The 25,590-nt window shown below is 33.4% G+C and overlaps 2 protein-coding genes and 1 non-coding gene across 3 annotated transcripts; 1 reads left to right on the forward strand and 2 right to left on the reverse strand.

Moving 5' to 3' along the window:
* Positions 1–2,058: 2,058 nt before the first annotated feature.
* On the reverse strand, positions 2,059–2,165 carry LOC121220612 (small nucleolar RNA R71). Its single transcript, XR_005917832.1, has one exon. It is a non-coding gene; the product is annotated as a small nucleolar RNA R71 (small nucleolar RNA).
* Positions 2,166–20,061: 17,896 nt separating this feature from the next.
* LOC107910964 (eukaryotic translation initiation factor 4B2) lies at positions 20,062–21,278 on the forward strand. The gene is made up of 2 exons (XM_016838877.2): positions 20,062–20,416; positions 20,559–21,278. Exons 1-2 carry the CDS (start codon positions 20,214–20,216, stop codon positions 21,031–21,033), a joined length of 678 nt encoding a protein of 225 aa, XP_016694366.1. The 5' UTR covers positions 20,062–20,213; the 3' UTR covers positions 21,034–21,278.
* A 481-nt stretch (positions 21,279–21,759) lies between these two features.
* Positions 21,760–24,992, reverse strand: LOC107910953 (protein disulfide-isomerase like 2-1). The gene is made up of 11 exons (XM_016838867.2): positions 24,717–24,992; positions 24,186–24,270; positions 23,962–24,059; positions 23,775–23,830; positions 23,484–23,601; positions 23,235–23,262; positions 23,049–23,140; positions 22,795–22,951; positions 22,578–22,702; positions 22,370–22,469; positions 21,760–22,157 (listed from the first exon to the last, which is right to left on the reverse strand). Exons 1-11 carry the CDS (start codon positions 24,935–24,937, stop codon positions 22,092–22,094), a joined length of 1,146 nt encoding a protein of 381 aa, XP_016694356.1. The 5' UTR covers positions 24,938–24,992; the 3' UTR covers positions 21,760–22,091.
* Between the last annotated feature and the right edge of the window lie 598 nt (positions 24,993–25,590).

Here is a 25,590-nt window from a genome sequence, read left to right on the forward strand (position 1 = left end):
CTTCTTTTGTGTTAGCCATATGTTTAGCTGATTTGAAAAAAAAAATATATGTGTTGATTTTTCATGGTTGATTTGGCAATTCACTAACAGTATTAACATTAGGTACCAATAAGTGCTAAAGTTAACATGTGTTAACCTCATTCTTAATACGTTTTTGGGTGATTATTCGATGGTAATTGTGAATTTTATGCTCCTAATCCCTTAAATTCATGCTTTAATGCTTGATAGAGCACTTAGGAGCAAAAGGAACAAAAAATGAGCGAAAAACAAAGTATCGGAGCAAGCTACATAAGCCACATGGGCTGAACCATTTCAGACGACCAAATCACACGATCATGTGACCCACACAGGTGTGTGGTAGACCGTGTCGATTTCATGGAATTACACATTGAATTGCGGAAAATATTAATTTTTAGATTTTTCAGGCATTTTAAGACGTATATATGACAAAAATAAGAAGATAGGAGTGAGCCGCTAAAGAATATTCAAGAAAACAACTAAAAAAACACCATTGAAGCCGACTCTAAAGCAGATTTCCAGTTGATTTCTTGGGAAGTTATCATGAGTTTCTTTATTTCTTTTGGTTATATTGTGTCTTGGTTGTTTTTATTTTCAAGCATGAACTAATTTTCTAAATACTTAGGGGAGATGAACCCTATGATGGATTTTGTCATTTGATTTTTATTTTTCGCAATAAATACTTAGTTTTTTTTTCTCAATTATGTGTGCTTAATTCTTGATTTGGTATTTCTAGATTATTAATCCATGTTTGATGTGCTTAAATCGGTATACCCTATTTAAGAGTAGATCTTGCATAGTTGAGTGGAGTTGCTTACAATCCTAGAAAACAAACAACATAAATCTATCGGATTAGAGTCAATTCCAATAAGGGAATCCATAGTATGATTTAATGCAATAATAGGGGTTTTAATTAAAAATAAATTTCAATTAATCAACCTAGATCCAGTTGCTTTTATGCTCGAAAGAGATATTTGCATAATTTAAGGATTTCTACATATCAAGATACTAAGTAAAGAAATTGCATAATTTAGATTGATAGTGACAGATGAAATCTAGGTGAATTCTTTCCTGTGTATTGTTTTGCTTCTTAGTTGACAATTGATTACTTTTGTGTTTATTTCTTTGTCATGTTTGTTAGTTAAATAATTTAGTTAATTTTAGTTTTAATCAATCACTCGAATTATTCAATTAAATAATAGAAAGACAGTAATTATTAATGCGTTTAGTCCTCGTGGGAATGATATCTTTGTTCACCGTAGCTATACTATTAATTGATAGGTGCACTTGCCTTAATCAAATTTTTAGTTAGTTTCGTGCCACATTAAGTTTTTGGCGTTGTTCCCAGGGACTAGAATATTAGGAAAACTTTATTTCTATTAATTTATCCATTTTTTATTTTAATTTTAATATTTTTTTAAATTTAATTTTTACATTCTAATTTTTCTTTAGTTTGATTCTTACAGGTTCTTTTGGTTTATGACTAGAGGCAACCCATTGGAACCATTAGTCTTTGATAGTGAGATCGAAAGAACTGCTTGTAGAAATCGAAGAGAGGTTAGAGAAGCAAGGCAAGGTCAACAGATTTTAATAGACGATCAAGAGCAAAAGGACATTACTGTGGAGATGGATAATAATCCTATTAATCCACAACTTCCTACATGTCCTGCTCCTCGGACTATGTATGACTATGCTAAGCCCACTCTGGTTGGGGCTAAATTGAGTATTGTCAGACTGAAAATTGCTGCAAATAATTTTGAGATTAAGTCGAACACAATTTAGATGGTGCAATAGTATGTTCAGTTTGATGGGTTGTAAAACGAAGATTCGAATACTCATTTAGCTAAATTTCTAGAGATCTACAACACATTTAAGATCAATGGCATTACTGATGATGTCATATGCTTACGGTTGTTCCCATTCTCTTTGAAAAACAAGGCAAAATAGTGGTTGAATTCACTTCCATGAGGTTCCCTCACTACTTGGGCTCAAATGACTGAAAAATTTTTGTTGAAGTATTTTCCACCAGCCAAAACAGTCAAGTTGAGGAATGACATCTCTTCTTTTGCTCAATTTGAGCTTGAGACACTGTATAATGCATGAGAGAGATTTAAAGATCTTCTGAGAAGGTGTCATCATCATGGGTTACCTTTGTGGTTACAAGTTCAAACCTATTACAACGGTTTGAATCCCTCGAATAGGCAAATAATTGATGCAGCAGCTGGCTGAACACTAAATAATAAGACACTTAATGTAGCCAAAGAATTTATTGAGGAGATGGCATTGAATAACTATTAGTGGCAATTTATGATAACAAAGTCTACTAAGGTAGTAGGTGTCTTTGATATAGATGTAGTTGCTATGTTGGCGAGTCAGGTGGAAACGCTGAGTAAAAATATTGATGGTTTGAGTTGCAGTAAATAAGTGAATCCAAAAATGCAATGCGATGCGACTAGAGCGAGGATGATCAATCCAGATTGTTTGCGCTTCAAGTCTAACATGGAGCATGAGCAAGTCGATTTTATGGGTAATAATTCTAGACCTCAGAATAACCCCTACAACAACAATTATAATCCAAGATGGAGGAATCATTCAAATTTATCTTAGGGTGGTCAAGGAAATCAAAATTCACAATCACCTCTGGGTTTTCAACAACCTTATTAGAAAGAAAAAAAGCTGAATTTGGAAGAGATGTTGACTAAATTTATTTTAGGGTCAAAAACTAGATTCTAAAACATTGAAACAACTTTGAGGAATCAACAGTCATCTATTCAAGGCCTCAAGAATAATATTAGTCAACTTGCTAAATTGGTTTTAGAGAGACAACAAGGTAGTTTATCTAGTAACACTAAAACCAACCCAAAGGAGCAAGTCCACGCAATCACTATATGAAGTGGAAAGGTGTTAATCGAGCCTAAAAAGAAGCTGATCTAAAAGCTATTGAAAAAAATAATGGGGTTGAGAAACACAAGAAAGAGCATAAGCCAGTGTTCAGAGAATACAAACCACCAATTTCATATCCCAAAGTTAAAGAAAGACTGCATTAATGAACAATATGGTAAATTTCTTAAACTCTTGAAAAAATTACATATTAACTTACCTTTTGTTGAAGCCTTTTCGCAAATACCTGAGAATACAAAATTTTTAAATGAGTTGTTAAGAAATAAAAGGAAGTTAGACGAACTGTTCATTATAGAGCTCAATGAGGAGTGCTCGGTCATTCTCCAAAACAAACTACCCACCAAGCACGTGATTCTTTTTAGGTTGATTCTTTTTAGCCACTACTATAACTGTTATTAATGTCGGTAATGGTGAACTTGTGCTGAGGGTAGGTGATGAAAATGTTACACTTCAAGCACGTGATGTTGTGAGAGTTTCTAGTGAGCGAGATGATTCTCGTTATTCTGTTAATGTTAGTAATCATCCGGTTCAATATTCTTTGCAGGAAATCATCATAAATACGTGTTAGAACTGTATCTTATTCAAGGTGATAGAACTTAAGGGACAAGTGAAGAGAGAATGGTGCAACTCGATGAATTAGATGAATGGCGAACAAAGGTTGATGAAAACCCAAAAATCTTCAAAGAAGTAGCAAAGCAATTCCATTGTAACACCCATAACCGCTTCCATCACCGGAATAGGGATTACGGAGTACTACCGTACATTTCAGGACATTCAGTAACAATAGCATCCAGTTCACTAGAATGATTAACAGTAATAATAATTTTTTAAAATAATTAAGATTGATGTAAACATACACTTATGGACCCTAAATCGGGCCTACAAGGCCCTAAAATTAGTTTGGGAACAATTAAGGACCAATTTGAAATAAATCAAAATATTCAGGAAAAATTTGTAAAATTTTAAAACAAGGGTCACACGTCCGTGTGGCCAGGCCGTGTGACATGATCCAAACCGTGTGTTGCAGGGCATGGTCGTGTCGCTACCCGTGTGTCAAATCGTGTACCTTTCAAAATGATACCACACGACAATGTCGCTGGTCGTGTGCTAGCACGTGTAACATTCGATGTAGAGTCACACGGCCCTGTCGTAGGCCGTGTGTCAGCCCATCTGAAAATTACACCTATACTATTTGATACACGTTCAGGGCACACTCCCGTATGGGTTGCCCGTGCACATCACACGACCGTGTGACAGCCCTTGTTTCAGTTCGTGTGTGCCCAAAAATGGCCAATTTCAATCTAAATTTTCACCATTTGCTTAGGTACCTAAACACATTCAACACACAATTTTACAAACCAAAAACCATCTTCAATAACACTCAAACATGTCAAACAATTCAACCTATGTACCTAACCAATGTGCCATCATTGACAGCACAATACATTTCATGACATTTAATATCTAAGGTTTCATATACAAGATATGGTTTACATGTTAAAAAAAACATCTATTTTATTTTATACCATTGTTCCACATGTTGGCAATATTATCATTCTTGATCAACAAGCTTAACTTAGTAAAACATGTCTAATTCCATTTATTGTTCAATCACACAACACAAGTTCTAGTAAAACTTACTCAAAAACTAGAAACCATTGTCATGCATACAAAGGGTCCTAATACATGCCAAATATACCAACCAAAATCAAAGTTTACCAAAGGTTTCCTGGATAGTGTGATTTCTTGTGTTGATCCGATCTTCCGAGCCCTTAAAACAAAATCTACAAAATGAAACAAATACAGTTAAGCTTGAATAAATCTTAGTAAGTTCGTTTAATAAATCGGTAAGGTTTTCCAACCAAACATAGTAATCAATTTAAAATTAAATAATGAAATCCTCGTAAATCATAACTTTGTTTAAGAGGTAGCTATCTGTATAATATTTCAGTATATTCAGTGAGTAATGCTCTTTTGAGAAACTTCTAATAGAATCATTAGGTATGGCTTGATAAAGCATACTTTCAATAGAATTAGTAGGTAAGGCTCGATAGCACATACATTTCAGTGGAATCGATAGGTATGGCTCGAAAGCGCATACGTTTCAGTAGATTCAGTAGGTATGGCTTGAAGCACATACATTTCAATAGATTTAGTAGCTATGGTTCGAAAAGCACAAACGTTTTAGTAGATTCAGTAGGTATGGCTCAAAAGAATATACGTTTCAGTAGATTCAATAGATATCGCTCGTCTGAGCACCAGTCAGTATATCAGTGGATAACGCTCATTTGAGCTTTATTCAGTATATAGGTTGATATCGCTCACTGAACTTCATTCATTATATAATATAACATTCAATAATAGTATATTAACCAAGAATCTAAGAATTATTAGAAGCATAAATAAATGCACGAACTTATAGGATTGGTTTGCAGTAATGACTCATAGTATCTCAATTAGTGATCGATGTCATTTCAATTCATTATTTTCACTTCCAATTACACACATCAATATAATCCAATATTATGCAACGAAGTTCATATAATACATATGTAAATGTACTAAAATAAAATCGAATGAACTTACCTGACTAAATTGCAGCAATGACAAAAGTATAGGGACTATTTGGTACTTTTCTCTTTTCCTCGATTTTCCACTTGTTTTTTTATCTAAAAAAGAAATTTTCATTCAATTAACTAATTCCAACAGTAAAATTAAATCATTTTATACAATTAAGTCCTTTTTAGCATTTTTATAAAATTGCTCCCAATATTTCTTCACTTTTATGCAATTTAGTCCCTAGCTCAAAATATGCAATTTAACCATTTTTATTCTAACTTTAGCTTATCCAAATATTCAAGTTCCATTCTACAGCCCATTTTTGCAATTACTTTGCATCAAGCCCTTGTACTTTTACTATTTTCACATTTTAGTCTTTGAACATTAAAATCAACAAAAACTACTTTATAAAATAGTCCTATTGAGAAACCAAGCTTAATATTCTACCATAAAACTCCGAGAACAACTCAAATTCATCAATTACACAATCCATAACATTTTATAGTTTTACAAATTAATCCTCGTGTTAGCTAGATTGAGCTAATACGAGTTCAAAAACATAAAATTTACTAAAAATGGATGGAATTTACTCACCCAAATAGAGAATCAAAGTTACCCGAAGGTCCCTCCTATGGTTTCTTAGGGTCCGGTTTCAATTAGTGAAGAAGATGATGAAATTAAAATGATTTTTAACTTATTTTATCTATTACATTTAACTTAATTCCTAATTTACCAAATTGCCCTTTTAATTACTCATTAATTTCAACATTTAAAGCCCAATACCGTCCACTATCTCCTCTAATGGTATATTTACCATTCAAGGACAGTTTAATTGTACAATTGGTCCTTCAATTTTGTTAAATTTTAACTAAACAAGCTTATTTTCAATTTAATCCTAAACTAATTAGGACTAAAAGAGCAAATAGTCCAAAAGTTAGTAGATTTAATCATATCCACCACTAGTTGGACTTTTTGACCACTATTTAATTACCATTTTGGTCCCTTTACTATTTTAAATCTATAGCAATTAACTTTTAGCTCTTTTACAATTTAATCATTTTGCCTTAATTTAGCAGTAAATTATCAAAATTATCGAACCAAGCTTCAATTCATAAATAATACAACTCTATAAATATTTAATAAAAATATTTATGACTTTAAATTACGGTGACGATGTCTTAATACCTCGTTTTCAATAACCACTTAACTTTTGAACCTAACCATTTATACTAACTTTTAATTTAATTGGTTAAATTCATCAAATCAAAATTCAATATAAAAATTATTATTGACTTATATAATTTAAATAATAATTATACGAATTCACTCGTTGGATTGTAGTCCCGAAACCACTACTTCTGATACCACTGTTTAACAGGTTGTTACAACTCTCCCCCTTAGGAAATTTCGTCCTCGAAATTTTACCTAGCAGTACTTGTTTATTCTGAAATTTGCCTCACAAACTTTATCTTCAATTTTACTACTCAGGCCTGTCTCACTATTTAGTTTTCGCTTAATTCAATCAATATAACAAGGTTTGACATTTCCCAGTTATCTTTAAACTTGAATATGCAGCATTGTAACATGTCTTCCAGAACCCGTATTACCACTCTACTTGGTCATCTGCCTGCAAATGAAATGTTGTACTAAAATTAATTTAATGCTCAAAGCGTCGCAAAATTTACCCCAAAAATTTAGAAGTAAATCTCACATCAGTATAAAAAGTAATAATCATTGGCACTCCATGAAATCTGACAATCTTTGACACATATGACTCAGTTCCTTCTCAAGCGGATAATCAGTTCTGACTAGAGTAACTAAGCTAACCTTGTCAATCTATCAACAATAATCCAGTTCAGTATTTCTTTCTCGGTGACACAAGAATACTAGATACAAAATCCCTCATGACTTGCTCCCATTTCCACTCAGGAACAATGCTAGGCTGTAATAATTCCGACGGTACTTGATGTTCAGTTTTTTTTTATCTGAAAGAATAGAATAACTGCTGCTGCGAACCTTAGATAAAATGTTCCGTTTATTTCCAGATTATTCAAAACACACAATCTATTACGATAATACCTCATACTATTTGTATCCACTGTAACTCTTGTAAACGAATCACTCTAGGTTTACTCTCACTTAGGTATCAGTTTTCAGGTCGTCATCATCATGCAATTCTTGAATTCTTTGTAGAGGCAACAGCCTAATTTTCAAATCAGCTAATACAGAACCATTATTATAATCAATATTTTCCTTTCCGGATTCAGGTTGGATCAATACAAAACTTCCATCAGTAAGACTTTCAACTGGTCATAACTTTTAGAGACATTTTTAGTGTTTCCAAATAACAATGGAAAAGAGTTTACTCGGATCTATACGAATCTCATTTCTCAAATTTACATAACCATGAAAACCAACCTCGCTAAACCAGAACTCACCTTTACTAACCTTCACATAATATGTTTCTCAAGTAAAATCTATAATAAAATTCTCAAATGCTAAGCATGCTCGGATTCTATTTTAGAATAGACCAGAATATCATCAATAACAATAGCTACGGCTATATATATATCCAGATAGACTAAAAAACCCGATTCATCAAATTCATAGATTAACAGAGACATTGATTAGTCCAAGCAACATTATCAGAATTCATATGGCTACATCAAGTTTGAAAGCAGTTTCAATATACCACAATCTTTAACTTGCAACTGATAATAATCGAATCTGTATTTATCTTCGATAACACTGTTATACCTTTTTAATTGATCAAACAGGTCGTATATACGAGATAAAATATATTATTCTTTGTCTTGAATTTATTAAATTTCACATTCAGATAAAAATCCCAATTTTTTTTGGATAAATTTTTTATCCTATTTATTGAGTATCAAGTAGATATATATAATATACTAAAAATATTTTACAATCGTCCAAATCATTTTCTGTATATAGATAACTAAAATCACTTTGGTTGTACTATCTGATTTACCAGACTCATTATGATCATTTCACTAGTCTGACATTTTAAATTAATTCATTTCGGTCTACAGACTACTATAGTATCATATAACCTTTAGCCAAACTATTTCTAGAATAATGTCAAATTCATGAAATCGTAGTAACATCAGATCAACAGGAAAGTCACAGTCATATTTTTAGTAGGTAATTTCAACATACCAAAATAACCATTACACTATGACCCACTGGATTATGACTCAAATCTTAAACTTAATTCATTAAAGAAATAGATCATTATTCGTTACTAATGTAGTGCAAATATACGAGTAAGTTGATCCAATGTCACCCAATGCATATACAATAAATAATATCGAAGAGATAGAACGTACCAGAAATAATATCATATGCGGTAGATCCATATCTAACAACTATGTTCGATCCCACTACATTTAATACATGTGTTATTAATCTAACCAGGGCATTTGTCTTTTTGAGACATAGATACTGTTTAACACTATTCACAGACAATTTTTTTGTCGATTATCTTCATTGACCTGTACAAATTCATGTTCAGATGACATTTGATAATATTTCTCTTTCTGAATTCAAATATAAAGAAATCTTAGTTAATTCCATCTCTGAATACAATAGCTGTTAATGTTGACCACTAGTTACAAACCTTACCATCTATCAAAGACATGATACATCTAAGATAATCATTAAGAAAATAAGCCATATCCTCAAAATTCCCTGGATATATTTTCAACCCAATACCTAGTCCTAGTCAAATCATCACCTATTTTACCACTGGATTCTTCGGTATCATACCTTCTAATTAATTAATCGAAACCCCTTGAACCATTTCAGTCTGTTGAGGACTTAAGAATGCCATAAGAAATATATTAGGGGGTAAAAGTTGTAAAGCCACTAAATTAACTCGCACTAATTCTATAAGCCACTAACTCATTAAATCAAAAGACATTTTGTCTTCACTATCAGACATTTACAAACCGATAATCTATAACTTACCTTTTGTTAAAAAGTCGAAATATTACCTTTACCCTTTTCCTCATCAACGTTAATATGATCAGGTTCTATTAACATTTATTAAATCTGTAAGAAATATTCTTGCCCTTATTTTTCAAACAATTGTAAAACCGGCATACTGTGACTTGTACCAGAATCAGTAGTCGAAATGTTACTGTTAACTTCCTTAGTTTCATCACGTTCAAAATCAGATGCCATTATTAAAATCTACAATGAAACATAAGTTAGATCAAACCAATCAATATCATACTATTACAGGTTTATATGGTATGTCCATTCTGAGTTAGATCAGACCAATCAATTTCACACTATTACAGGTTGATATGGCATGTACTTTCTAATCTTTCAACATATTAAATTTAGCTTGAGAATCGACTAAACCACAGCTCTAATACCACTAAATGTAACACTCATAACCGCTTTCATCGCCGGAATAGGGATTATGGAGTACTATTGTACATTTCAAGGCATTCAGTAACAATAGCATCCAGTTCAATAGAATGATTAACAAAACTAATTTTTTTAATAATTCAGATCGAAGTAAACATACACTTATGGACCTTAAATTGGGCTTACGAGGCCTTAAAATTAGTTTGAGAACAATCAAGGACCAATTTGAAACAAATCAGAATATTTAGGGAAATTTTGTAAATATTTAAAACAGGGGTCACACAGCCTGGCGTGGGACATGATCCAAACCATGCGGTACAAGGCATGGCAGTGTCACTACCTATGTGTGTAATCATGTACATTTCAAAATAATGCCACACAGTCGTGTCACTGGCCGTGTGCTAGCCCCTGTAACATTCGATGTAGAGTCATACGGTCATGTTGCAAGTCATGTGTCAGCCCGTGTGAAAACTACACCTATACTATTTGATACATGTTTAGGGCACACACTCGTGTTGGTTGCCCGTGAGCATCACATGGCCTTGTGATAACCCGTGTCCCAGGCCGTGTGTGCCCAAAAATGACCAATTTCAAGCTAAATTTTCACCCATTTGCTTAGGTACCTAAACACATTCAACACAATACTTTACAAGCCAAAAACCATCTTCAATAACACTCAAACATGTCAAACAATTCAACCTATGTACCTAACCAATGTGCCATCATTGACACCATAATACATTTCATGACATTTAATATCCAAGGTTGCATATACAAGATATGGTTTACACATAAAAAACATCTATTTTATTTTATAACATTGTTCCACATATTGGCAATATTATCATTCTTGATCAACAAGCTTAACTTAGTAAAACATGTCTAATTCCAATTATTGTTCAATCACACAACACAAGTTCTAGTAAAACTTGCTCAAAAACTAGAAACCATTGTCATGAATACAAAGGGTCTTAATACATGCCATATATACCAACCGAAATCAAAGTTTACCAAAGGTTTCCCGAATAGTGTGATTTCTTATGTTGATTCGATCTTTTGAGCCCTCAAAACAAAATCTACAAAATGAAACAAATACAAGTAAGCTTGAATAAAGCTTAGTAAGTTCATTTAACAAATCGATAAAATTTTCCAACCAAACATAGTAACCAATTTAAAATTAAATAATGAAATTCCCGTAAATCACAACTTTGTCTGATAGGTAGCAATTTGTACAATATTTCAATATATTCATTGAGTAATGATCGTTTGAGCAATTTCTAGTAGAATCATTAGGTATGGCTCGATAAAGCATACTTTTAGTAGAATTAGTAGGTAAGGCTCGATAGCACATGCATTTAAGTGGAATTGATATGTATCACTTGAAAGCGCATACGTTTCAGTAGATTCAGTAGGTATGGCTCGAAAGCACATATGTTTCAGTAGATTCGGTAGGGGTGGCTCGAAAGCACACACGTTTCAGTAAATTCAGTAGGTATGGCTCGAAAGCACATACGTTTCAATAGACTCTATAGGTATGGCTCGAAAGCACATAAGTTTCAGTAGATTCAATAGATATCGCTCGTCTGAGCACTAGTTAGTATATCTATGGATAATGCTCATTTGAGCTTCATTCAGTATATCAGTGGATATCACTCACTGAACCTCATTTAGTATATAATATAACATTCAATAATAGTATATTAATCAAGAATCTAAGAATTATTAGAAGCATAAATAAATGCACGAACTTATAAATATGATTTGCAGCAACAACTCATAGTATCTCAATTAGTGATCGTTGTCATTTCAATTCATTATTTCCATTTCCAATTATACACATCAATATAATCCAATATTATGCAACTAATTTCATATAATACATATGTAAATGTACTAAAACTAAACCAAACGAACTTACCTAACTAAATTGCAACAATGACAAAGGTATAAGGACTATTCGGTACTTTTCTCTTTTCCTCGGTTTTCCACTTGTTTTTATCTAAAAATAATGTTTTCATTCAATTAAATAATTCCAACAGTAAAAGTAACTTATTTTATGCAATTAAGAATTTTTAGCATTTTTACGAAATTGCCCCCAATATTTCACTTTTATGCATTTGTGGTACAAAATGTATTCCCATTCAGAACCATTGAGGTAACACACCCTGATTACGGCACATTCAAGGCAAACGATCATCAGCTTAAAATTTGTCCTGGTGGTGATATTGATAATGAGAGAGAGGAACTCCAACTCAAAATCTGACTTAATTATGAGCTTGAAAAGGGTACTCGAGCTTAGACTTTAAATAATCATTTCTTGGGAGGCAACCCAAGTGTTTTTATTTATTTATTTTTATTTCATTTTTTTATGTTTCATGCTAATACTTTTATTTTTTTTAAATATAAAATTAAAAAATCAATTAAAGAAAAAAAAAGGGACAACATGGTATGGGGTAGACCATACAGCCTATACACACGGGCGTGTCATGGATCATGTGAGTACTGGAGCCAATTTTTTTAAAATTTTTTGACACACTTGGTCTGAGTGGATTCACACGGCCTAACGACATAGTCGTATGGCCCACACGCCCACATACATGGTTGTGAGAGAAACGAACAATAAACCTACACGGCCTGAACGAATACACACGGGCATGTCACAGGTAGTGTGAACACTGGAGTCATTTTTAATTTTTTTTCATGGGACACACGGCCGCAGAGAGATACACGGCTGTGTGGCCTACATGGGCTGGTACATGGTCGTGTACCTTTTTAAAGTTATGTCTTTTAGTTTTTTTCCTTTTCTCTTCTTAAGCCTTTTCATAAAACTCCCCAAACCCTAATCGTCGATCTTCCTCGTCATCAACTATACACCTTTATCATTTCCTTCCAAACGTCGAATGCCCCTGTCGCTTCACGTACCACCACGGTTATTCCTCTCCATTACTCGATTCACCCTTCTCTTTCCATTACCGTTGCCCACAGAGCCACCGTCGACAATCCCTCATTTTTCCTTCACGCCACCGTCAACCGCTCCCCCATCCCCGTCTCCATCAACCATACCACCACCGTCCATCCACCCCTAGCCACCATTTGTCCTCCATTCCTCTATTAGCATAATTTTATTTTATTTTTCTCATTAGTATTTTTACTTTTATTTTTTATTTTATTTTATTTTTTTCTTATAATTAATGTTGTTTGTTTGGTTATGACTGATCTGACTTCATTGATCTACATTGTATGCTCTGTTGATGTTGCTTGGTTACCTACTTTGTGCTCTAGTTCGATTTAATTTCGTGTTGTTGTTAATCCTATTTAACTTGATGGTAATGTTGCTCTGATTTTCTGTATATTAGTACTTTGTGTCTGGTACTTAATGTCTATTGCAATTAATGAGTTTTGGCACCGAGTTTTTGTTTTCACTATGTATCATAATACTTGCATGGTTGTTGCAAAATAAGAATTTTAGTGCATATATATACCTGCTACAAATTTGTTTTTATTACACAATTCTATTTATAGTTTCACTAGTCATGTACTATCACTCCAATACATTGAACTTGAATACTTCTATCCTATTTATACTTTAGATAGTCTGATACACTTTATTGTCATTTGTCTTTCAGGTACATAATTTCAAACATACGAGGTAAGAGTAAGGTACCTGCTCAGTCCAAGAAACGAAAGGTTATTAGGACCTCATATTCATCCTCTTAGACCGCAACCACTCGATATCAATATTGCACAATCGATTATCCACTCTATGAAGAGAGGTACCAGCATCTGAAGGACAAATCATTAGGTTTGGGTCGATTTATCGACTGGGAAGCCCTTCAGACTATGGGTCTATCCGCACGAGTCCATACTCTATTAGACACGACATCGTGAGAATGGTTTTTTACAATCGTGGAGCCAACGTATGATGAGCTCACTTTGGAGTTTTGCTTCACATTTTTCCTACAAGCCATGCTATTGTCAAGGGATGAACCTTAAGCGATCTCATTCCGTCTTGGGGGCGTCACTCGATATTTGAGTATCGTAGAATTTAGAGTCACTCTCTATATATATTCTAATGACTTATTGGCTACGCCCTAGTTCTCCACCCTCCCGAGGCACGTCCTTCAACAGACCGACCCCTTTCTACTAGTCTAACATTTCTGAGGTTGTTCGTACAACCCGCGCCAGTCCAAGGCTTAGTGTTTACCTTCAGCCTTGCGTTATATTCATGTCATTTTATACCACACTTTGATTGGTTGAAAGGAAAGTACGAGTGTTGTAGGTACTTTAGATGCGTACTTTTTATAGAGCACACACGAGTAATACCAATAGATATAGCCCATTTCATGGACCAGTGTTGTCGGTATTAGAGTGAACGTCTACGAAAAGGACCTATCTGTATGGATCCATATGTAGCACGCCTGGCCCATTACTTCGGCCTCCTTGAGACCCCTGAACAGATCAACACTCTTAGTTTGATTGGAGACATGGCACCATAAGGCTTAAGTATAATGAAACATAAGAGGATGGTCATCCGTTAGCTGTAACAACCCGATTTTCAATGGTGACGGAATAGTGGTTTCAAGACCACAAATTTCTGTCATGTCAACTCATAAATATTATTTTAAGAATATTTATAGAGTAAATATAGTCATATTAAAATTTGGTGTAAAAATATTATCGTTTAGATAGTTAATAAAAGAAAAATGACTAAATTGAAAAAGGCGCAAAATTTACAAATTAAAGCAATTAGGTGATGAGATGGTTTAATTAATAAATGAGGAAGGACTTAAGTGATAATTAAGCCATAAATAATGAGTGGGACGACAATTAGAGTTAAAATGAAAGAAAATTTAATGATAATGGTATTATTGTAAATTTGTTAAAATTAAAACAAAACAAATTGGAAATTAAAGTTTCTTTTCTATTCATTTTCTTCTTCAATGGCTGAAATCCATAGCTAGGGTGAAGAGATAGTTTCGACCAACATAAAAGCTTGCATATCAAAATCTTGTAGATACTCATGGAAAAGGAAAAATAGCGGAATAGTCCCTAAACCTCTGCAACGACTACAATTCAGTCTAGGTAAGTTCGTACGATTAAAATTTAACATTTGTATAAATTAATGATTGGTATTATATATATGTTCTATTTTTGGAATTGAATTATTGTTGGGAATTATATTATCGAATTTAATATTCAGTTTGGATTGAATGCAGGATTTGAGTACATTCGTGTTTGGTGTATGATGGGGGTTTGGAGTGGAGATGGTATTGGAGGGGGATGTCAACATATTGCCCAAGTAAATTGGGGTTCAGCATTTGTTGTGAACTCTTGCGTTTTACTTTCTGTTTGGCATGATTTTGGTAAATCAGCTCTCACGAGCTTCTGTTAGCGTGCTCGGGTGGACCAGCTCTATAAGCTTCTGTTGACAATGTACTCTTACCCGTAAGTCGTTCTTTGAATAGAAAATTTCGGTAAGGTAATCTGCTAATGAATTTGAAATATATGTTATTTATTTTATATTAATCTGAACATGGATGAATTTATCGATTGAAGTTGTGAATGACAAGGAGTTCTCTTGGATGATTATTATTATTTGAATTATTATAGTTAGTTCAGTAAGATTTATAGTATAACTCGTCGAACTTACTAAGCTTCATTAATATTACTTGTGTTGCTTAATGTCATTATAGATTTTCGAAAGGTTGGACGATCAGATCAGCACTCAAGTCACACTATCCAGCTTATCTTTGTAGTTTTTGAAATGTTTCATTTGGATTATATGGCATGTATAGGATTTTGTACAGTTTTGGATAATGTTTGGCTTGTAAATGTTATGAATGATATTTTGTGCAAATAAGCAACTTATATATTATATGAGAATGAGGTAAATTTGATATGCTAGTATGTATGGTATATATATAATTGAAATATTGTGATTGTGGTACCTTTGATAGGTATTTTGATTAGGTATTGCTTGAGTGAATTGATGAAATGAATCAGTGTTTATTGTGTCGTAAAATTGTATATACTTGTGGTACCAATGAAGGTACATTGGTTAGGAACTTATTTGGTTAGTTTTGATGTGTTTTTGGCTTGATTAATGTCATTTTGAATTGGTATTTTGGTTGGTATTTGAGTTTCTTAAGGTCTAAGCAAACTTGAAATGGTAAACTTGTGTTTTAAGGTTCATTTTGAGGCCACATGGTCTGAGACACGGGCGTGTGTCTCAGCCGTGTGTGACACACGGCCATGCGACACGGTCGTATGTCCCCTATAGGTTCAAAGCATACAAGTCAGGCAATTACATGGCCTAGCACATGGCCTGACATACGGGTGTGTGAGGTTATTTCAAGGGGTACACGGCCTGGCACACGGGCGTGTGGCTTGGCGGTGTGACCTAATTCAGTAAGTTACACGGGCTGGGACATGGTTGCTTGTCCCTATTTCAAATGTCCACACGGCCTGAGACACGGACGTGTGTCTCAACTGTGTGAGTCACGGCCGTGTGACCCCTGTAATCTAAATTTTTTTAACTTTTTCCTAAAATTTTTAAATATTTTCGGTTTAGTCCTGGATTGTTTCTATAGTATTTTTAGGGCCTCAAGGGCTTGATTTAGGGACATTATGAATGTATTTGGATGAAATTTAATTATGTTTGTATTAATGTATGATTTGAATGGTTTACTATTCTATTGGTCCAATAATGCTCTATAACCCTGTTCTGGCAACGGATGCGGGTTAGGGGTGTTACATCAGCCCGGAGCTTTCGGTGATTAGTACATTTTGCTACATCTGACTCAACAGAATGAGGATGATGAGCATCTGGACAATGACCTCCTACCACCACCATTGCAACTCGTTCTCAATCATCTTGCTAGTCACTCTATTGTTACGCCTGCGCATACAGTTACACTTGAGGATATCTATCGCCTCTAGTAGTAGCAGTTAGAGAGGATCGATCACCTTGAGCAATGACATTCAAACCACTTCAGCAGCTTCAATGGTAGCAGGATCACATCGAGGCCTATCTACAACGGATGTGCCCGCATTTTCATATTTCTTCTCCCAATCCCCCTGTTGTACCTGAGCCTATCGATCCTGACTTCCAACATGACGTCAATTAGTGACTTTATTTAGTTTTATGTTTTATTTGTTTTTATTTTTATTTTTATTTTTATTTGTACTTTTATTTTTTGTTATGTGTTTTTATTTAATTTTTCAGACTTATATGTTTTGTTTTGTTTTATTTTATTTTATTATACATTTTACAATTATTGTTTTGTTGGATGTTTTTCTATCTTGCTATATCTTTATCTTATTTTATTTTTTTCTATCTTCTTATTAGTGTGCTCAAAACCATGTATTTAATTTAGGATCTCTTACAATTCTATATTTCACAATTTCTGCAAAATCATCCAAATTCAAAGGCAATTTTAATTATCTTCCTCCCTTTTGATATTTTGCTTCTTGTGATTCTGTTTGTTTGTGCATTGAAAGCAATGTACATCTTAAATGTGGGGTGGATTTTATATATTTATGCGATATAGTCCCTGAATTGTTGGTTGTGTTTAACTAATTTTCTCGAACCTAACATTAAAGTTATTTTTTTTAATTTAGAATTTTATTGATTTTGTTTGGGATTATTTTTTAGATTTTCGTGTATTATTTTATTTAAACTTTAAGACATGAGAAAGTTAATTATGATAAGTTATTTTTCAAAAATTATTATTTTAGGTTGTCTCCTTGAACTTAAGCATTATCTTGAGATTTTAAATTTACAAGTTTGACATCAAAATCATAATTTTTTTGTGAGCTTTTGAGCCTATAGAGCATATATTTTATTGTGTGCTCATTTTAGTTTTGGTTGTATGTATGTCAACTTGATTTGTTATTCTAGAACTTGCTTCGGTTATACATGTCAAAACCGCATTATTGATTTGATATATTGAGATGATAAAGACACTTAGAATTTAACCCACTTAACCTTTAACAGAGCTGACCTATTGAATTAACCCCTAGTAAACCCCATTGACCCTAATTTTTTTTTACTTAACAACTGTTCATGTTAACCCAAAAACTCACATTAATGTTGTAAATCACCCTTTTTATTGACTCCCTTTTTGTCGAGATTCGATTTGGTTAGTTGTCTCACTATATTTTTCTTTTGTATTGCTGAATTTTACTTTGTTCATAAAAAATGAATATTTTCTTTATTAAGCTTGAATTGTTTGTCTCATATTTTGTTTAAAAGCTCATATCTACATTTTATTTCTTGTTGATATAAATTCTTTTAATTTGGCAACTGATTTTTTTTGTGGTTTAGTAACTTATCAACTCGACTCCCGATTGTAACCAACTTTATGGCTTTTTCCGTACCATTAACCTAAGCCCCATCATAACCTTGTAAGGACCTTTTGATTAGTGTGTCCTCTCAGTTTTATAGTCGTGGAGATTTCATTTTCAAGCAAGTATATGGTAATAACATTTCTTATTCAATTGTTGATTGCACATTACTTGAACCTTAAACACTTTGAGTGCTTTGAGTGAACCTTAGTGAGGGTGTTCATTCTTGTTGACTTTGAATTTCAAGTAATTTTTGAATTAGGGGAGACACCTATGTTTTTTTGCCTTAAAAATTTCTACTTGGATTGTTTGTGTTCTTTAGTGTCATTTTAGTTTGAATTTCCAATACATGATTATCTATAGATTATTCCTAAGACATTGTCAATAAAAACAATAAATTAATAGAAGTTAACTTGAATGTGGGTTGAGAATTTTGCTTGAGGACAAGCAAACACTTAAGTTCGGGGATATTTGATAAGTGCTACAAGTAACATGTGTTAACCTCATTCTTAATGCATTTTTTTGTGATTATTCGATGTTAATTGTCAATTTTATGTTCCTAACCCTTTAAATTCATGTTTTAATGCTTGATAGAGCACTTGGGAGAAAATGAGCGAAAACCGGAACATCGAAGCAAGCTACATGAGCCACACAAGCTGAATCATTTCACACGGTCAGATCACACGGTCGTGTAACCCACACAGGCATGAGGTAAACCACGTCGATTTCACGAAATTGCACACCGAACTACGAAAAATTGTGGTTTTTAGGTTTTTTGGGCATTTTAAGAAGTATATATGACAAAAATAAGAAGATAAGAGTGAGTCGTGAAAGAATATTTAAAAAAATAACTCGAAAAACACCATTAAAGTCGACTCTGAAGCAGATTTCTATCAAGATTGAAGATTCTCAATTGATTTCTTAGGAAGTTATCATAAGTTTCTTTATTTCTTTCTGTTATACTATGTCTTAGATGGTTTTATTTTCAAGTATGAACTAATTTTCTAAATACCAAGGGAGATGAACCTTATGATGGATTTTGTCGTTTGGTTTTATTTTACGTAATAAATACTTAATTTTTTTTCTCTATATTATGTGTGCTTAATTCTTGATTTGATATTTCTAGATTATTAATCCATGTTTGATGTGCTTAAATCGATGGTTGAATATACCATGTTTAAGAGTAGATCTTGCATAGTTGAGTGGAGTTGCATACAATCCTAGAAATAGGATGACATAAATCTACCGGATTAGAGTCAAATCTAATAAGAGAATCCATAGTACGAGTTAATGCGATAATAGAGGTTTTAATTAGAAAGAAATTTCAATTAATCAACCTAGAGTTAGTTGCTCTTATGCTCGAAAGAAATATTTGCATAATTTAGGGATTTCTACGGATCAAGATACTAAGTAAAAAAAATTGCGTAATTTAATAGTGGCAGATGAAATCTAGGTGAATTTTTTTCTAGGTATTGTTTTGCTTCTTGGTTGTTAATCGATTGCTTTTGTGTTTTGTTCTCTGTCGTGTTTGTTAGTTAATTAATTTAGTTAATTTTAGTTCTAATGAATCACTTGCATTATTCAGTTAATAATTAGAAAGACAATAATTACTAGTACTTTTAGTCATCATGGGAATGATATCTTTGCTCAAGACAATCAAATTTTTAGTTAGTTTCATGAAACATCATGTATCATAATAAAACACATACTAATAGTTCGGATATCATATTTGATATTTTCAAAGTATAAATACCACATAAGATATTTTATGAAAGTACAAGTACTAATTGTAACATTGTCCTTAATAATAATAATAATAATAATAACAATAATAATAATGGTACTAGATTGGCTGCTAGGCTGTCTGCATAAACAAATAAAATAAATACCAAGACCTTACCTTTTGAACTTTCAGAAAAAAAAAGAATCCCTGCCTTTTGAAATTTAAAAACAGCGACATAGCGGTTAGGGTTTAGAGAGCGAGAGATACGATGAGAAGAGAAAGCAAGGGTGGCTCTTACTTTTCATGGGCCGATGAGGTCGAGAAAGAAGAACAAGAAGCTGCTGTTGCACAATGGCAGAAGAAACCAAACCCTTTTGGCTCAGCAAGGCCCAGAGAAGTTGTTCTTCAAGAAAAAGGAATCGATTGGAGACAACTTGATCTCCATCTTCAACAAGCCTCTCCACTCCCACTGTATGCTATTTCTCTTCTCTAGTTATAAATGTTTGAATTCGAATCTCAGATTTATTAAATAGAGTTTTCAATTGAACTTCGGGTTCATCTCGCTTGTTGATGCAATTTGTAATAGGTTTGTTGCTTGAATTCACATTTCCAGGCAGGAACCGAGACCACGTAATCCTCAGCCTGTCATTGTTACATTAACTCCCCAGATTCAGAGTCCTATATCGCTTGTTCCTCCACTGAGGTATCCGCCCAAGTACGTCGCTGGCTTTCTCTACGAGCATTGGAACGCGTCCGGTTATCGACATTTAAAGCTCGAGAAAGAGAACCAATCTCCGGGAGGAGGAAAGAGCGAGTCCGTGAACACGAGGAGAAAGAGAAGAAGAACAGCAAGCAATGAATTGGTTGAAGCTAAGGAAGCACAACAAAAGGGCATGAATTTGCCTCTGGTGAATCAAAGCATTGGAACCCCTGAAATGTCATTGCCTGCTAATGGGATTGTCAGGCAGCAGCCTAGAAACATACCAGACGAATTCGGCATCGACCAAACCGCCTTTCGAGTTACCAAACACAATGAGGGAATGGAAAATGGCAAAAGGTTAAGAAAAAACGCCATGATTTGCCTATAAAGCAAGTACCCAATGGTGTTCATCACAAGGTCAAGGGAGACGGGGCAGTTTTGGGAAGGAATAAGACGAAGAATTAAAATCAATGGCTCTATAATGTTTGCTGAAATTCATGATGACCAATTCACCCACGGTCCTTCTGTATCATTGTTTAAAAGCAGCTTTAGTTTTGATGAAATGATGCGACTATGAAGTGTTGTTTATTAACTACAACTAAGCTGGAATTAAAGATGGCTCGAGTTCCTGCACCTTCTTCAGGCTTTGCTCTACTTTTGATTTCGTTATCTTAAATCTCTATTTGTTTAATTTGAAAATTAAAATTAAATTAAATTCCTTTTCTTCAATTTCATTAATGTAAATCTTGTTTCTTTGATTTAAAAATTAAAATCTAATTTATAACAACTTAAAATTTAAAATTCAATATATTTAATTATTTGATTTGGCTTAACCAATTAAATCGTTATTCTCCAATTTAAAATTAAAATTAATAATCACCTGATTATTAATAAATTTCTTTTAATCACCCAATTATAAAAAATTACTCTTTAATTTTATTTTTTTATTACACAATGTAATTTACCTTTTAAAGTTTGAAGTACAAGTATAGGAATTCTATAAAATAAAAGTCTCAATTAATGATGCATATTTAACTTTAACAAAAACTCTCTTTAATATAATAATTGGATTTTTAAATTAAAATTGACAAATAAAGGGGGTAGATCTCGGGAATTAAAAGCAAAAATGTCTCATTTCCAAAAGTTTAAAGAGTCCTGAAAGCATAATATAAATTCTGCTGGGGTGAACAGAGTAAAAATTTCTAATCATTGAAGAAAAGGGCACAAATACGAAACTGTCTAATTAGATCATTTGCTCTAGATGATCTCAAAAAAGTACTTTACTACTGTTATAAAAAAGGCCTAGCCATTGCTCTCAAAGATTAAAATCAAAATGAAACATGAGTGGATCCCAGCACTGGGAGGCAAAACCAATCCTCGAAATCGTCGCTGAAAACTCGAGCTCCATGCCAGTGTACTAGACTAGTGAAATTCAGTGAGCTAAGTTCACATAAATGTTGATAGGATATTCTTCTTGAGAGTGAATTCATCTGCTTTTGCTGGGCTTATAGACTGCACCGGTAACAAAGAATTAAAACTCATGGTTAGAGCCATCTCATGTATCACATGCTTATGATGGAAACTATTGTTTTGTATAACTAAATTTGTCTTTTAACCACCTCTCCCGCGGGGGCAGCAATATGAGCTTACATGTCCCGTAAATCTAAAGTCAAACATGATTTCAGGACACCATCCTAGTGATTAATTGTAACTGTAATCCTTACCTTGTCAAGAATGCGCTGCAGCCGCTCGATTTCCTTCTTGGGATAATCAGCACCTTTCTCCAAACAGCTTTTAGCAGCTTTCAAGTATATCTTTCCATACCTGCAACCAGAAACAAGAGAGGAAGTAAAGACAATGGAACAGTTTTAACAGGAAACTAGGGATTGAAGTTCTCCTTCGGAGAAGACTATTGAGAGAGAAATTGAATACCTCTCGCTGGACCCCTTCAGTTTCTCAACTTCCTGTTCGATCTTAGAGAAGACCGTCTTCTTCTCATCATTGTTGGCAGCCACAAAATCCTTCACCAGTGCATCTAAACTAGACAAAATACCAGCCTAGGCAAAAGGAAGAGGAGAGCAATTAATCACATATAGAAGTACGGATAATGATGAACATGATGTCCTAGTACAAATCATGAAGTATTAACCTTTGAAGTCAGCTGCCCTTTTCCATCACGGCTGGTGCCACACTTCTCATTGATGAAAGAAACAAAGTCATCTAGACCCCTGCCACCATTGTAGTCTTCACCAGCTTTGTTGTTTTTTGGGAAGAATTTCAGTGTTGGATACCCACTAACTCCATACCTGCAATTAAAGGCCTTTAACATCCATTGCTACATTTGATGAACATTGAGAAACCATTTATAAAAGAAATCTGGGCCAACTGGTTGAATTTACACACTTTTCAGCTAGATCCTTGTGCTTGTCAGCATCTAGATTAGCTATAACTACGTCTTCTTCCATTTTGAATGCCAATGCTACCTTTTCATAGGTCTGCGGAGACAAAGACCAAAGGGTTAGAAAGGAGATCACCATTTCTAACCAAATAATCATACCTACTTTATTCAGCAAAGATATAGATGCTTACAGGAGCAAGGTTTTTGCAATGCCCACACCTGGAAAAAAAGCCAACCCAGAACTCAACCAAAACACGTGAAGTAGAAAAGATGGAAACAAAAAAATATATCAACCGCAAAACTTGCCACTTGTATCATGAGGTCCTTAAACAGTAAATCTCAGGTGGATATGTAATGGCTGAACTAGAAAAAACCCTTAACCTTTATTGTTTTTGCAAAATAGTAAATTTAACAACAACAAAAACAAAGCACATGCTTACCAAGGTGCATAAAACTCAACCAACACATCTTTCGTCTCATCAAGGACAACCTCATCAAAATTATCAGCATTTAGCACTACAACACTGGATGGTAATGTGGCTATCTTCACATTGGTCCCTGTAAAACAGTACACCACCTCAGCAAATACTTCTGGTTTTGGCCTATGGGCATTAATCTACATTCAGCAAGTTCACCTTGAGGAACACGGAAGGAAGGAATTGAGACGAAATTTCTTAGACTAAGCAACCATAACCAGAAACTTGTACAAAGAAAAAAAAAAGACAAATTACCTCCTTCAGTGTTGACAAACTCAGCAAGGGCCTCTGCGGTTCGTGGTCCTTCATATCTAAATAAAACAATTTCAATCTATTAAGAACATGACTTCAATAAGAAGTTGGTACCAATAACAAAACTTAACCTAAGTCAAAGATCAAAATCTTTTCCAGGTTCTACTTGTACACGTTAAATTAGACTCACTTTTTAGGTTCCAAAGAGCCTTTTGGGAACCACTGAATAGTTGGGTAGCCCTGAACACCGTATTTGCTGCAGACACTCTTATGCTCATCACAGTCCACCTAGACCCACATTATTACATAAAACTTTAGAATACAAAGGAACAACAAAAGAGCTGTGTAAATACCCTGATCACTAATAATTCATATTCTAAACAAACAAATCTCGGGTAATTATAAATCGCAAACCTTTCCAATCAAGACGGATTTAGCCTTCTTAAAACTTGACCCAAGCTTCTCGTACTCAGGAGCAAGCTTCTTACAGTGACCACACCTGTGGTTGAAAAAAAAAAACCCCGATTAGATTGAGAATACAACTAGCTGAATCTTATAGTTTTAGGCCGTAACATGGTAAAAGAACCCGATTAATCTGAACCAATATCCAGAAGCGATACCACTTAGCTCAAATGTCTTTAAAAAACAAATAAATAACCAAATTCAAATCCAAGGAACATCTTTAACAACAATAGATTTATCTATAGAGAGTTTGATCATAATAAGAAAGTTTCAGAAACAATCAAACAAAGGAAAAAGTAAGTCGAAAATTCTAGGAGAAAATCATCGATGTTCTTCATTTAAATTGTCGAAGATAGATCTAACGATCGATTAAACAGGAATTACTGTAAAACATCAAAAACATAAAGCCTTAAAATCTAATCGAATCTAATCTAATCTAATAAAGAAAAAAAGAGAGGGAAAAAGGCGATAAAAAATGATTACCAAGGAGCATAGAACTCGACGAGAGCTCCTCGATCTTGACCGACTTCCTTCTCGAAGATATCTTCCGTTAGTACAACGACGTCATCCGCTGTCGCCGATGCCAATAACAAGGCCATGGCTCCAAAGGCCAACCAGACCTGAGATTTCTCCATTTTTGCTTTTTGTTTTTCCTCTTTGATTTTGTAGCTTCCTCTGCTTGCTTTGTCTCTGGCTCTTTCCATATTTATTATTTTCCCAGGCTTTACTGTACTGAAGAGTAGGGGTTGAAATGGTCTGTTAACCGAACCAAATTATAATTATATGAATTAATTTAACCGAATTAATATTAATTAAATTAATTGAATATATTTTAATAGTTAATTGAATTGAATTTTTTTTAAAAATAATTGAATTGAAATATTTTAACTAATTTCGTGGTGAACCGAATTAAGCAAAATTGATATGTTTTTATTTTTTTTAGTTAAAATAAATATAAAATATATAGAAAAAATAAATTGATAATGTTCATTTTATCAAATTAATTGAATTAAAATTACATATAATTTTTATTATTAATTATTAAGTTCAGTTAATTTAATTAATTATTCAATTTTAAACCTAATTAACCGATAACTGAACGTCTAAAAATTATTAATTGGCCTTCGACCGAATTAAATCGATTAACTGGTCGGTTAACCGAATTAAATCAATTCAGTCAATTAATTTAATTTTAACCGAAATTTAAACTCTCTTAAAAAAGAGGTATATCATATCTCTTTTTCCATTTTTTGTTTATATACTTTTTTAATTATGAATTTCGTCCACTCCCATAATATTTCTATTTAATTTGTCAAATTTTAATTCTGAAATTGTTGAATTATTAGTTTTGTTTTTT

Source organism: Gossypium hirsutum, chromosome D08, assembly GCF_007990345.1.
Source record: "Gossypium hirsutum isolate 1008001.06 chromosome D08, Gossypium_hirsutum_v2.1, whole genome shotgun sequence".
In the NCBI taxonomy this organism is placed as follows: Eukaryota; Viridiplantae; Streptophyta; class Magnoliopsida; order Malvales; family Malvaceae; genus Gossypium; species Gossypium hirsutum.